This window comes from Oncorhynchus masou, chromosome 24, assembly GCF_036934945.1.
Source record: "Oncorhynchus masou masou isolate Uvic2021 chromosome 24, UVic_Omas_1.1, whole genome shotgun sequence".
Classification (NCBI taxonomy): domain Eukaryota; kingdom Metazoa; phylum Chordata; class Actinopteri; order Salmoniformes; family Salmonidae; genus Oncorhynchus; species Oncorhynchus masou.
The window spans coordinates 82,190,500-82,206,062 of NC_088235.1; the positions used below are offsets into that span (position 1 = coordinate 82,190,500).

General features: G+C 40.3%; 1 protein-coding gene across 2 annotated transcripts; it reads right to left on the minus strand.

Moving 5' to 3' along the window:
* Positions 1-242: 242 nt before the first annotated feature.
* rorca (RAR-related orphan receptor C a) lies at positions 243-14,300 on the minus strand. 2 transcript variants are annotated; one of them, XM_064935238.1, is made up of 11 exons: positions 13,969-14,300; positions 11,475-11,513; positions 4,415-4,500; positions 4,073-4,214; positions 3,351-3,776; positions 3,113-3,234; positions 2,850-2,982; positions 2,022-2,129; positions 1,756-1,866; positions 1,541-1,653; positions 243-1,400 (listed from the first exon to the last, which is right to left on the minus strand). In XM_064935238.1, the coding sequence occupies exons 1-11, from the start codon at positions 13,973-13,975 to the stop codon at positions 1,239-1,241; spliced, it is 1,449 nt and encodes a 482-aa protein (XP_064791310.1). In that variant the 5' UTR covers positions 13,976-14,300; the 3' UTR covers positions 243-1,238. The 2 variants fall into 2 exon arrangements, with proteins under 2 accessions (XP_064791310.1, XP_064791311.1); XM_064935239.1 differs by lacking the exon at positions 11,475-11,513 and having other exon boundaries at positions 13,969-14,299.
* Between the last annotated feature and the right edge of the window lie 1,263 nt (positions 14,301-15,563).

Genomic DNA, 15,563 nt, shown 5'->3' on the forward strand with positions numbered 1-15,563 from the left:
ATCATCTGCTTCCTTTCTCTGCTCAACAAAGTCCCACAGATCCCTCTTCTGTTAGATACAGGAGGATAATCGGCAGTCTTTGAGTTGGAACCCTGAGATTCTTGGTAACACGAGAAAATGGTCCGGATCGGGTGGAGGGCTCTTAGATGGTAAGTGCTATTAATCTAATCATTTTTCATACCAGTTCCCCAGAATATGGTCAGGCAGTCTTTGACTGACAGATGAACATTCATCACACTGTCCTGGAGAATCTATGTATCTTTATTTAATTGCCTTTATTTAACCAGGTAAGTCATTGAAAACACATTCTCTTTTACAATAACGACCTGAATCATTCTATATATCTATATAAATCCCTGTCTAATTTTATTTTACATGATTAAATATAAGTGTATACGTAAGGAACGTTTAAAAATACTTTCAAAATACTTCTGTGATTCTCTCTTTCTCTCTAAGTGGCATTTGCAAGGGGAAAGGGTAGTGGGACCGAGGTCTTTGATTGCATTTTAAAAAATAAAGTCAAGAGCTCAAAAATATCAGTGTCTGAATGTGTGCCTGTAAAAATACATATATAGGTCAGCATAAGTGCTTTGTCTTAGTGCTGTGTGTGCAAGTCTGCATGGATGGTAATAGACACCCCGGGTCTCTGTGTCCATGACTTGCATTCAAAACAAATCTGCCCGACTATCTGTTTGATCTTGGTCCCTTTAAACAGTTTGTTCATAGCATACAAAACTGCAAAGTATGGGCACTACCAAATAAGAAACTAAAATTGAGCTGAAGAACTGCAATAAAATAAAGATCTACACAGCAACTCCTCCATGGGGCAGGATAGTAGGGTGTATAGTACACTCTGTCTCAAACCTAGGGCTGTGCTGCATGTCTGTGGGGTACATTCAAAGACATCATACTCGTTTTACAGAGGACTTTAACTTGAGGGAGATCTCAAGCTCTTTTTGAAAACCATCTGATATTGCAAAATTACATTCTCAGAACCATTTTAGTCAACAACAAAAATAAGTAGCATGCTCATAGTACCCAGCACCTAGTGTTGAATTTCATAGCCTGGACTGGCTTACAGTCCAAGCGACTGAGAGTAGTGTTCCTAAAGTGTAGCGTGCAGGATTTTCACTGAGCTGCTGGTTGCTTCGCTGTTGCCACGTTCCTCTCCCTCTCTACCTCTTTTTCCCTACATTTTTCTGTCTCTATATGAATCACTTTCATATCTGAACAGATTTTTAGCCCATTGTGGAGTCTGGGAAGGTGATTTCACTGCTGAACACCTCGCGGTACAGAGGGGGGAAATTGTACGCCGTCTCTGGGTGGAGGAGACGGAAAAACTTGAGCTTGTCAATGTGGAGATTGCAGATGGACTTCATCATGGGAAGCTTGGACACCATCTTAGAGGTAGAAGAAGAGAGAGAGTGAGACAAGGAAAAAGAGAGACAGAAAATGTGTATTTTTCACATTTCACCCCAAATCCACTAACAAAGGCCTGTTTGAGGAATAAAGGAATATATCATCCCCTGCCAGTCTGTACCTTTGCCAGTTTCTCCTCCGATGAGCCACATCTATGTAGACAATGCTGCAGAGAGAGATATACTTTCTCTTGAAGCTTCTGCACCTGTTGGGTGTCTTTCAACCATGGTCGGTCTGGAGGAAAAAGAGAGCGACAACCACAGTTAGACTCTGCTGTTTTTCCTTCTTACATATTACTTAGTGTCTGATTTAGAGCTGGGAGTGTGAGAGGATTACCTGGTGACAGGAGAACAGCAGCACTGAACAGAGCCATTTCCTCTTCAGAGAGCTGTATACGGCTAAGGCTCTTGGCCAGGTCAAACACGGCACCCACAAGGTCATCACAACCTGGGAGAAAGCAGGGGGAAAAACAGGTGTCATAAAAACAAACACTATTTTTAAACGGAAACTAATGAAAGGTTGACCTGGTGTGTGTGAATACACCCACTATGTGGGTGTGTGAATAAATATTAATGATTTGGTTTCATAAAGAGGGGACTCACCAAGAGCTTTGAAGGTCTGTGCACTGGCAAACTTGCCATCAAACAGAACAGTGTTGTTGATGGGGTTGTAGGCACGACACATGCGAATCAGAAGCACATCCAGACATCCTGAAGAAGAGATCATAAATATACCACAAAGATGAAGAGGGAAAGACGGAGAGGGAGAGACAGACACAGTGGTAGAAAGGGCAAAAAAGGAAACAGAGGATGCTCCAAAATGTATACACAAACAACATTAAATAGAACATGAATTCCATGTTGTCAGTTAATAAAACACATATATTTCATATCATAACAAATTATATGTATTTCAATAAATTATAAATAAAATCATTTTTCAAATAAATTGTTTTACAATTCAAACAATGATGATGAACAAACATCACATAATGAAAAACCAGTGTGAGAATAATAACGATTTTCTTCAAAATCGTTGGAAACAGAATGTGGTCTTTGCATCATATGTTGTTAATTTATGTAGCAACCTCCAGGTATATGCAAAATGTAGTGGCCCTATATGCAAAATGTGACAAATACAGTATTTTGTGTGCACAAATTAGGTGAAATTATTTGTATATGCTAAAATGTAGTCCAAATGCTGGAATTTGTTTTCCTAACTATAGACATACATGTTTTTCAGATATACTATTGTGTATTAATGTTGTAGTACTATATTACAACATTAAGTACTGAGACATGTTAATGAAGTAAATGGATACATGCTCAGGTTGTGTGAACAGGAACTATGCTTTAAGGTCAGAGAAAGCTGAGGTCATGGAATAGTGTTATGAAATGCACTCCTCCTATGTCCTAACAGTAGGTACCGACCTGCTTTGAGAAGAATGATCTGGTCGTTCTGACAAAGATCCAGGAATCCAGTGATGCGCTTGGCAAACTCCACCACGTACTGGATGGCATTGGTGAGGTGAATGGCACAATGCTGCCACATGACTTCCGCAGACTGAAAGAGAAACCAGAGGGATGCCCATGTTATATATGACATTTGGAATAGCACATATGGGTGTCAGAGTATATAGGTCACAGAGTACTAGGCCACTGAGTTAATCCTGCTACAGGACATTGATGTTTACCTTGCTCTGGAAGCTGCGTGTCTCCTCAGGAGTGTACAGGGACCAGACAAGTCTCTTCAGCTCCTCACTGCCGTGCTGACTGGTCTCCATGTGAGACTTTACCACACTAGCAGTAATACGCTCTGGAAATGGACAAGTCAAGTATGGGTTAGCTTTCAACCACACTCAATGAAAAACAATCTAGTGATCGTTATATTGACACAAAGCAGATAATGATAAGAGTGACAGTTCCACTTACCGATCTCAAGTATTGAGAACCCCTCGGGTAGAGTGTTGAGCAGCGTGTGTGTGAACAGGCTGGACTCATGCAGCAGCTGGTACTCGTGCTTGATGTGGTGGTTGCCATCTCTGAAGTCCAGTCCGTTCTGTTCGGGCGAACTCTGAGAGGAGGAGCTGCTGCCCCCTATCATCTCCAGATTGCAGTACTCTCTTTCGGCGCCCTCTGGTGTCAGGGGTAGGTCGAACAGCAGGCCATCCGGCAGAGTGGCGATGTCATCAAGGTCGCTGAGAGCAGCACTGGAGCCTCTGCTGTATGCCCGGCCATGACCTTCGATCTCGGCTCCCACCTCACGGGCAGCAGCTAACTCCTGGGATGCCTGGTGCTTCTGGACCTCAGCGTATAGGCTGTCTCTCTGCTTTTTGGACATGCGGCCAAACTTCACAGCTGTACCAGCAAAGGAGATAAAGAGTCAGTCAATAACCAGGGAATGAATTATGAGCTCATACACCCATATGGAGCCAATATAAAACTAAATATAGAATAAAAACCACTGATATTTGAATTCCATAGCATCACTGCTGTGTCTCTGGCATGATTCAAGCAGTGATTTCACACAGCAAAAACTGAACTCTACACATGGCCTTTCAATAAGACCCGGAGAGCCCTAGCATCCAGTGAAGAGACTGACAGACAGTGATGCCCTCTGAACTGACCTTGTTGTGTTTGTGTTTGACACTCACCATCACGGCTCATGCCCAGGGCCAGGCACTTCTGCAGCCGGCAATGTTGGCAGCGATTCCGATTGGTGCGGTCAATCAGACAGTTCCTCTGCCGGGAGCAGGAGTACATAGCATTGTTCTGCTGGCTGCGTCTGAAGAAACCCTACAAACACACACACAAGCACAAACACCATGAACACAGGTACAGAAGCAGGGAGGGCTGAAGTACTGGACAAGGGCATACAATATATAAATATCTATATTGATTGAATTTGCTGAGGGATGAGAGTATGATAAACTAAAATAGAACACTCCAGTGGAGTGAACAGATTTCCAAGGCACGCCGAGGTTGAGGTCGCTCACCTTGCAGCCTTCACAGGTGATTACGCCATAGTGGATCCCTGATGACTTGTCCCCACAGATCTTGCAGGGTATTACTTCAATTTGTGCTGGAAGGAGAGAGGAGGAACATTTTTATTTTTTTAATTATTTCACCTTTATTTAACCAGTTAGTCCAGTTGAGAACAAGTTCTCATTTACAACTGCGACCTGGCCAAGATAAAGCAAAGCAGTGCGACAAACAACAACACAGTTACACATAAACAAATAAACAAACGTACAGTCAATAACACATTAGTGCATTGCATACTTAACACATTTGAACATGTTAGGTGGATGTACATTATTGAGTGGTGCTTCATACAAGTTGTCCAATAGCTGTTGTTCAATAGTCCCTAGACTAGATAATAAATTCTACTTTGATGGTGTCTTGGGTTGGGTTAATTAATCTCTAGTATGACATGGTTCAATCGTCTGGTGATAAGGAGTCTTGTGAATTGTGCCAGAACTGTGTGAGAAAGTGCACGAGAGGTGGAGACATAAGAAACATCCCCATAAACGCTATCAAATAAAGAGGAATAGCCACCTTTTAATCTGTTTCATCGTTATTACCAACTGCCCTGATTTTGAACCCAAAAGAAACACTATCAAATGCAAAAGCCAATCTGCAACAATTTGCAGATAAAAACATTCCACCCAAGCGATAAAATAAATGTATTCATATTAAATATTGTTTAAATGTCAACTCGTGGGATGAAAGAAATTAGAACAATGCATCCTGCCAGACTCTACAAATGGAACACATAGACTATAACTTTAACAGTGTGTGCAACAGTGTGCGCACAGCCCTGAGCCCTCTCTCCCTGAAACAGGCTGTTTTTGAAATTATGCTGTTTATCTAAGTGGCAGGGCCTCCTATGGCCCAGAGTAGAAGGTCAATTGCATTAGCTGGGGTCTGGGGTTATAAAGTTTCACTGGCACTGTTCCTCCTCCAGGGTGAACTAAATGTCAAGAGGTTAACAAAAGTACCAGCTCCAGGAGAGCGTCCGACGCTACAGAAGATAAAATGGCTACTCTCAAAAAACTATTGTTTTTTTCTCTGTTTGCTTTGACTGCTGGGTGTGTTGAATGATTTTTTCTGAACTACTTTGTTTTACAGTGACGCAAGGCGTTAGGTAACATTTAATTTGCAGGCAGCAACAGTATTAACTGCCCTTTACCAGCTCATCAAAAAAGGAAATAAATACAGGCAGTGGAAAAAAAAACTCTACCACATCCAGCACTCCTGGCCCCCACCCTCTCCATGTTATATAACTGCTGTCTGGCTTTGCTCCACGAAAACACTCATTCAGGGAGGAGGTCACCCTAGCAATGCTGTGAAAAGCCAACCCTCCCCTTTCGCTCACATTGGTTCCTGGGAGCATAGCTTTGTCTCTGATATGTTAACTCACATGCCGCTCAGCTGCAGAGCAGTCAGGCTACGAGAGAGAAGGAGCTGTTCTACTGACACACTTTCCCATTCAGCAAGGGGGAGGTACTTCGGGTGGTGGCCTTGCAAGGCATGTTATCCGATTTCTTTCTTTCCTGTTTTAAGTTGGAACCAAATCTGGTTCAATCACTGACAGGGGAATGGAAATGTTCACAGGCTTAAGAAAACAGTCTATGTTTGATAAGTGAAAGATTAATGAGTACTTTAGAAACTGTAGAGTAAATACAGCTGTATTGCCATCCATTTTCCACTTATGTAACACCAGGCAGTACAAGAGTATTTTCAACATACAGTATATTCTGAAGGGGCCCTGGCTGTAACTTACACTGGTGCTCAACTTGTGGCAGCATGTCAAGTATTTCAGTGCAGTTTCAGCTGTCCATAAAACTATTAATACCCCTAGCATGGCCACAGAGACCTGCAGGAATGTAATGGGCTGCCTGGACATAGTTACATAAAGTGCTCATGGATTCAACACTTGAAAACTTTTCACACAATTCAAATGGATGACTAATTCATTTGAGAACAATCTCTTAATCACGTGGAAGTATATGGCATGTAAAGTACACACAGCGCCATATTGTTTTTCATTCATTAATTAAACCTTTATTTAACTAGGCAAGTCAGTTAAGAACTTTTTATTTTTTACAATGACCATATAGTAGTACGTAGCACTATGTAGCAGTTCAGAATGTCAGCAATGTTTCTGGACATTTTTCATGGGCCTTACATTTCTGTTTTGATCAATGGGTCAGGGACATTTGACCTGTAGTCATGCTCTGTCAAGTTTAGACCAAGGACTATTTGGATGTTACTCTCATAAATGCACTCTCTAGGAAAACAAAAAGTAATAATTATGTAAAAATAAACATTGCACCATGGTAAATACCAGGTAATTAGTGGGCAGTAAAAGAAAGTGTAACCAATATGAGTGAGATAAGATGATATACAGGGCATTTGGAAAGTATTCAGACCCCTTCCCTTTTCCCACATTTTGTTACATTACAGCCTTATTCTAAAATGGATGACATGTTTTCCCCCCTCATCAATCTACACATAATACCCCATGATGACAAAGCGAAAACAGGTTTAGAAATGTTTGCCAATTTATTAAAAATACAAAACAAAACTTATTTACTTACTTTCAGACCCTTTGCTATGAGACTCGAAATTGAGCTCAGGTGCATCCTGTTTCCATTGATCACCCTTGAGATGTTTCTACAACGTAATTAGAGTCCACCTGCGGTGAATTCAATTGATTGGACATGATTTGTTAAGGCACACACCTGTCTACATAAGTTCACTTAGTTGACAGTGCATGTCAGAGCAAATTCCATTAAGTCAAGCCATGAGGTTGAAAGGAATTTTCCGTAGAGCTCCGAGACAAGATTGTGTCGAGGCACAGATCTGGGGAAGTGTACCAAAACATTTCTGCACCATTGAAGGTCCCCAAGAACACAGTGGCCTGCATTACTTAAATAGAAGAAGTTTGGAACCACCAAGACTCTTCCTGGACCTGGCCGCCCGGCCAAACTGAGAAATCGGGGAAGAAGGGCCTTGGTCAGGGAGGTGACCAAGAACCCGATGGTCACTCTGACAGAGCTCCAGAGTTCCTTCTGTGGAGATGGGAGAACCTTCTAGAAGGACAACCATCTCTGCAGCACTCCACCAAACAGGCCTTTATGGTAGAGTGACTAGACAGAAGCCACTCCTCAGTAAAATGCACATGACAGCCCACTTGGAGTTTGCAAAACGGCACCTAAACAAGATTCTCTGGTCTGATGAAAACAAGATTGAACTCGTTGGCATGAATGCCAAGCGTCACGTCTGGAGGAAACCTGGCACCATCCCTATGGTGAAGCATGGTGGTGGCAGCATCATGTTGTGGGGATGTTTTTTAGCGGCAGGGACTGGGAGACTAGTCTGGATAGAGGGAAAGATGAACTGAGCAAAGTACAGAGAGATCCTTGATGAAACCCTGCTCCAGAGAGCTCAGAACCTCAAACTGGAGGCAAAGGTTCACCTTCTAACAGGACAACAACCCTAAGCACACAGCCAAGACAACACAAGAGTGGCTTCAGTCTCCGAATGTCCTTGAGTGGCCCAGCCAGAGCCTGGAATTGAACCCGATCGAACATCTCTGGAGAGACCTGAAAATAGCTGTGCAGCGACGCTACCCATCCAACCTAACAGAGTTTGAGGATCTGCAGAGAAGAATGGGAAAAACTCCCCAAATACAGGTGTGCCAAGCTTGTAGTGTCATACTCAAGAAGGCTCCAGACTCTAATCGCTGCCAAAGGTGCTTCAACAAAGTACTGAGTAAAGGGTCTGAATACTTGTAAATAATATATTTCAGATATTCATTTTGAATAAATTAGCAAACATTTCTAAAAACCTGTTTTTGCTTTGTCATTATGGGGTGTTGTGTATAGATTGATGAGGGGGGAAAAAACAATTTCATCCATTTTAGAATGAGACTGTAAGGTAAGAAAATGTGGAAAGAGTAAAGGGGTCTGAATACTTTCCGAATGTACTGTAGGATATATATATATAAATATATATATATATATATATATATATATATATGAGAGAGAGAGAGAGAGAGAAACAATGTATATTAAGGGACACAATTTGTGTTGTAATAGTCATCTACTAAGTGGGAGAGGAGTGTTGTCAAAGTCTGAAAATGTTCATGCTATCACAATCTGCAGACAATTGTGATTGAGGATGGGATTTGATTAGAGTTTTAGTGCCCTAAAGCAGTTGGTGGTACTGTCAGTTATCAGAGTTCATATATCTTGAGGTATCTTCTGAGGCAACTCTGTGTCAGTGTGAGTCTCTGCCAGTCAGTTTGCTTGTCCCAGCAGTAAAGACTGTAGTCACAGAGACTTTGCTCTCTTATCTTACTCCAAACAGCTCATAGGGAGTCCAAAGTTCCTATTTACCTTGCACTTTGTATTTACTTGACACACTGTATGTTTAACCTACATTGCATATGCGTTAAGGGTTGAAGGTATATATACAATATGGAACATCTGGTGTGAGGTGCTCTTGTCCTAGAGCTTTATTGCAAGGTGAAGGGGACATTTAGTTGATTAAACATAACCCTCTCTCTGGGCTAGGCTGCTGATGGGGCCTACAGTACCAAGCACCTGTTTTCTAAACAGCTTTGTCGATAGTGATAACTTCTCCCTCTCTCGACGTCAGCGTGGCCTACCTACACAAAGTAGTATTCTGTGAGAGTGTATGGATGATACAGAGCCCTACTCTTTAAATATGCACAAGAGGATTGAGTAATTCCTCTGTAGAAGTAACAAGAGTGGACTGAGAGTGGACATAAGTGTGTACGGTACCATTGATGGTGACTGACGATCTAGCCCAGCTACATTAGGTAACAATCAGTGATACTGTGTTAATACTAAATATTGCGTAGGAAAATAAATGACATAACCAGATTGTACATTTTTTGTTTGTTTCCCAAAATGTATAATTTTTTGTTAAATGCTTTTATTTGGTCGTTGCTTTGACTTTTTATTTGAAATTCCGCATTTATTCTTATATTATGGGTGTGGTTTGTGGCATATGAAGCATCCACTTCTCTTTTGCTCTCTATGTATTTTACTCCACTGCCATATATCATTTTGAGTGTAACATACAGTTGAAGTCGGATGTTTACATACACCTTAGCCAAATACATTTAAACTCAGTTTTCACAATTCCTGATATTTAATCGGAGTAAAAATTCCCTGTCTTAGGTCAGTTAGGATCACCACTATTTTAAGAATGTGAAATGCCAGAATAATACTAGTGAGAATGATTTATTTCAGCTTTTATTTCTTTCATCACATTCCCAGTGGGTCAGAAGTGTACATACACTCAATTAGTATTTGGTAGCATCACCTTTAAAATTGTTTAACTTGGGTCAAATGTTTCAGGTAGCTTTCCATAAGCTTCCCACAATAAGTTGGGTGAATTTTGGCCCATTCCTCCTGACAGAGCTGATGTAACTGAGTCGGGTTTGTAGGCCTCCTTGCTCACACACGCTTTTTCAGTTCTGCCTACAAATGTTTTATATGATTGAGGTCAGGGCTTTGTGATGGCCACTCCAATACCTTGACTTTGTTGTCCTTAAGCCATTTTGCCACAACTTTGGAAGTATGCTTGGGGTCATTGTCCATTTGCGACCAAACTTTATCTTCCTGACTGATGTCTTCGAGATGTTGCTTCAATATATCCACAATATTTTCCATCCTCGTGTTGTCATGTATTTTGTGAAGTGCACATGACCCTCCTGCAGCAAAGCACCCCCACAACATGATGCGGTCACCCCCGTGCTTCACGGTTGGGATGGTGTTCTTCGGCTTGCAAGCCACCCCCTTTTTCCTCCAAACATAACGATGGTCATTATGGCCAAACAGTTCTATCTTTGTTTCATCAGACCAGAGGACATTTCTCCAAAAGGTACAATCTTTGTCTCCATGTGCAGTTGCAAACCGTAGTCTGGCTTTTTTTAATGGCGGTTTTGGAGCAGTGGCTTCTTCCTTGCTGAGTGGCCTTCCAGGTTATGTTGATAAAGGGACTCGTTTTACTGTGGATATATACTTTTGTACCTGTTTCCTCCAGCATCTTCACAAGGTTTTTTGCTGTTGTTCTGGATTTGATTTGCACTTTTCACATCAAAGTACGTTCATCTCTAGGAGACAGAACGCATCTCCTTCCTAAGCAGTATGACGGCTGCGTGGTCCCATGGTGTTTATACTTGCGTACTACTGTTTGTACAGGTAAATGTGGTACCATCAGGCGTTTGGAAATTGCTCCCAAGGATGAACCAGACTCGTGTAGGTGCACAATTTTTTTCTGAGGTCTTGGCTGATTCCTTTTGATTTTCCCATGTCAAGCAAAGAGGCACTGAGTTTGAAGGTAGGTATTGAAATACATCCACAGGTACACCTCCAATTGACTCAAATGATGTCAATTAGCCTCTCAGAAGCTTCTAAAGCCATGACAACATTTTCTGGATTTTTCCAAGCTGTTTAAAGGCACAGTCAACTTAGTGTATGTAAACTTCTGACAACTCTGGAATTGTGATACAGTGAAATAATATGTCTGTAAACAATTGTTGGAAGAATTACTTGTGTCATGCACAAAGTACATGTCCTAACCGACTTGCCAAAACTATAGTTTGTTAACAAGAAATTTGTGGAGTGGTTGAAAAAAGTGTTTTAATGACTCCAACCTACATGGAGGAAGCAAGTGGAAGGGGAAGAGGGTAGGGAACTTGTTTGTCTGCCATATATTAAAGATACAAATTGGATGCTATATACTGTATATATGGAGCATACAACAATCTTAGCTCTGCACATTTTCCTGCAAAGAGACAGAATCTTAGATAATTTATTATGGTATTCTCCCCATGTAGCTTATTTCGAGTCACAGGTTAAGGAATGGCTTAAAAATCATAACATTTAAAATTGTGTTGTGTTGGTCGATGATTGTGTTGGGTGATGATGGCAGTGTTGGGTGATTTGGAAAGCCATAGTTAATCAGTCAACAATATTATAATACTCTTAGGAGAAAATGTAATCAAAAACTCACAATCTGTTGATACTATGCGATTGGAAAGGTTCAAATTTCCTGTAAGACATCACAGCACATTTGAAAAATATATGGCACATGGAAATCAAAAGAGGGTGGTCTACAGAGACAGGAGGGATGGGCCGAGAGCAGCTGAGGGTTGGGAATAAAAAGCACATGATTGGTAATAGTTATTACTGAAAACACTATATACTGTATAATGTAGACCGTAGACGTCTGAGTACTAGCTATCCAAAATATGTCTGTATAAAAAAAAAAAATATATATCTTTGTTATGTGAATGCTGTGAAAGTACCATGTATGTAAAATGCAATTAAAATGTATATGTATCAAAAAAAGCTGTAAAAACAAACATTTTAAACAAATGTACTTTTGTCCTCTGCTTTGGACACCATATAATCGTGTGTGCTCATCCCCCCCACTGGAACATATTTAGGGCTGTGCTACAACCACATTTCGACACATCATATATATAACTCCATGTCTTTACGACTCTGCTCCCAAACAAATAGTCAGACTGTACTTTGGGCCAGCAGTTTTTCATTGTATGTAGCCTATAGCCTTAATCTGAGGTCCGTTGTTTTTTTCCTGGCCAGGCACAATTCCCAACACTGGTCTAGTTATACTGTATAGGGAGTCAAAGGAGGATGAATCAACTCTAAGCAGGGCAAGAGTTAAAGCTCCAGGGAGTGGAACATTAGCAGCCAGTTGTCAGAGAGAGGCACCTTCACACATTCTGTAGCCCCACTGTGAACATCTCCTGACAGATAATGACTTTGAGCTTGATCAACAGTGCCCTTGGGAGCAGAGAGATGCCTCCACTGCTCTACTTTGTCTTTGATCCCTTGCTAAAACTATGCACTACATGGCTGTTGCACTTCAGACAGTGTGGCAGACAGAGTTCTCTTCTCACCTAGGAGAAGTGCACTTCATAAAAGTCATCACTACAGTGGCTGCATCCATTAAGTTTACAGTGGTCCTGCCATTGGCACCCAGGGGACCATGCATATCCACAGAGGTGTGGATCACTGGAGAGAATGAGAGCTGGGAATTTCATAATATATCCTATTACATAAGCAAGCAGTCCTTAAAAACAAATGGGTGACATAGATTCTGGTTGATTTAGTCAAGTAGCTAAACTCACAATGGAAACAGGGTGAGGGCTGAGAGGTGAATGTAGGCTACTGGTTGTTGCTACCCATTATTAATGATTGATGATCTTTCAGTTTATGTAAATAATTTGCCATAGAAATATGATACAAAACAATCTGTTAAACACTGATAGGCTACACAGATATCACTTTTTTTTAAACAATGTAGCAAATAATATGTGGACTATAATAAACTTTATTGGTTTAAATTTTCCTTGTTGGCAAAAGTTTTTACTTATGCATCAGCAAAGTCTCTGTTGTTGACACACAACCCGCATTGGTTTGCACATGCCAATGTCCTCAGATTGAAGTAATGGCTAATGGATCGTTTTTGAAATTACGATACCCCTCAGAAACCATGCCTCCACAGTCCCCACCAATCCTTCAACACTTCGCTGAATGCTGTGTAATCCTCAATGACAGAACTAGGTCAATGGAACAGTGGTCTCTCTCCCACAGTCCTCCATGCCGGGATGAAGAGAACAACAACGCGCCCTCAACACGCGATATCAAACACCCGCTGCGCACCACCAATTAGAACTGACACGAAATCAGCACTCTCGAGTTGAGGGGTTGGGAGCATTTTTTAATATTTGTATTATTTTAATATTATAAAATGTGTTTAAATTCATTATGGCCAACAATAGTCACTTCGCCAGATAACCTATAACCTACCTAGTATCTAGGCTACATGCAGAATGGCAAACTGAGCTGAACAAACAATCTCTGTAGGCCTAATAACAAATAGATTACACGATTATATAATGTTTTTCGTGAAAGCCATTTCAATCACCACCCCTCTTACATAACCAAAAACGATTGCTGCCAATTGCTGGCGAAAAAAAGTAACTACATCGAAATTATTATTGTCATCCTACATGCAAAGACAAACAGATCACACTCGAAGTTTAACTGCAGACTGATTGACACGCATTTACATGTCATGTATGTATAGTCTAAGCCTATGGGAAACGGCCGCAAATATCCATGCAAATAGATATATACTTAAACTTGAATTTTATGTATTTTTAAAAATGTATCTGATTTCTAAGTGCAGTGGTTTTAAGTATCTAAATACGATTAGAAAATATCTTGAGGGGGGACATAGAGTACTGGGTTATTTGTCTTAAAGCATGTCATGGTCAAATAGTCCGTTGAAGTTTATCTGAGATCTGTGTCGTCGTTCATTGCCAAGCGCGCCTGATTTCAACACGCGCACTTCAGAGCTGACTGTACAGTAGGCTACTTCAAAGTAATGCATCCACCACAGTTTACATTATTCCCATACAAAACTAACGAGCAAAATAACATATTTGTTTAAGTATTATTAGAATAAAACTTACCTCTCATTTTCTTGCTGTATTAATTTTTAGTCATAAATCTCCAGGTAGGCGAATGAAAATAAAATGGAGGAATATAAACAAGCTTTTTCGCTCCAAAAAGGAGCCTTTGAATAAAAAATAAAACAAACTCTCATATGATTTCTAATAGCTGGTCTGTGAAACAAACAAAATATCAAACGAATAGATTATTAGTAAGATTGTTTCCGTATTTACTCCGTGTAGCATAAGTATTCTTCCTGTAATTCAGCGTGGACTGTACGCAATAAAATATTGTAGCTCCTGGCCTTCCCACTTCGTTCCTGGACAAGAGCTCAATGTCTTCTTTCGCTCGCTGCTGTAACCTACTTTCGGCGCGTGGACTCACGTGCTCTCGCTCCACAAGCTCCGCCTCTTGCGCCGTCAGCTGTGCGCGCGCCTTTCCGCGCGCTTAAATGAGCATGCGTGGGAAAGTGTGGCAGTGTGTCACAAGAGCAACATCGTGGGAAATATTCCCCCAAAGCAGACTGGTTCTAGGGTTTTCTTTTCCTCGTTAAAAGATTAATAGATGCTGTGATTCAAAAATATATAAAATGTATGTCTCAAATATACCTAAGCACTAAGGTGCTCTGATTGTGGGTTTTGCTTTTTTCTCCTCTCACTAAAATAAGGCTATTTTGTTATCAAATAGGTTGTAGTTCTGTATTCATAAATCAAACCTGTCTAATATCAAACTCGTCCTATTGCATTTACTTTAGTACATTTTTTAAATATCAAATTTATAATTAATTAACTAGCCTATACTTTTCTTCAGTTAGAAACTATGAACCTATTCATTATAAAACAGCATTATGCATCCATTATGGAACTCATATGAAGACTGAAAAGGTTGAACATTTTGGAAACACTGGTAGTTTACTACAACGTTATTAAACGCATAGAATAAAAATCCATATAGTTCAATAGCCCTCAGAGACAATTGCTCAGCAATATGCAAAACAATATATATAATATGTATAATAAACCTTTATATTAAATATGATTTATTGTTATGAGCTGCATAAAACATATATGCTATGTAGAACACAATATTACTGGAAAGGGAATAAACATGTTGCTTATGAGATTGTATAATAGCGTTGTTATATAATGTTCAATTAGATGATCCCTTATTATTTGCAGTGGTGGAAGTACCCAATTGTCATACTTGAACAAAAGTAAAGATGCCATAATAGAAAACGACTCATTTAAAGTGAAAGTCACCCAATAAAATTCTACTTGAGTAAAATTTTAAAAGTATTTGGTTTAAAATACAATTCAGTATCAAAAGTAAAAGTACAAGTATAAATAATTTAAAATTCCTTATATTAAGCAAATCAGACTGCATCATCATAATTTTTTTTTTCTTTCTTTACAGATAGCTAGGGGTACACTCCAACATTCAGACACCATTTACATATGAAGCATTTGTGTTTAGTGAGTCCACCAGATAAGAGGCAGTAAGGATGAACAGGGATCTTCTCTTGAGTGTGTGAATTAGACCACTTTCCTGTCCTGCTAAGCATTCAATATGTAAGTACTTTTGGGTGTCAGGGAAAATGTATGGAGTAAAAAGTATA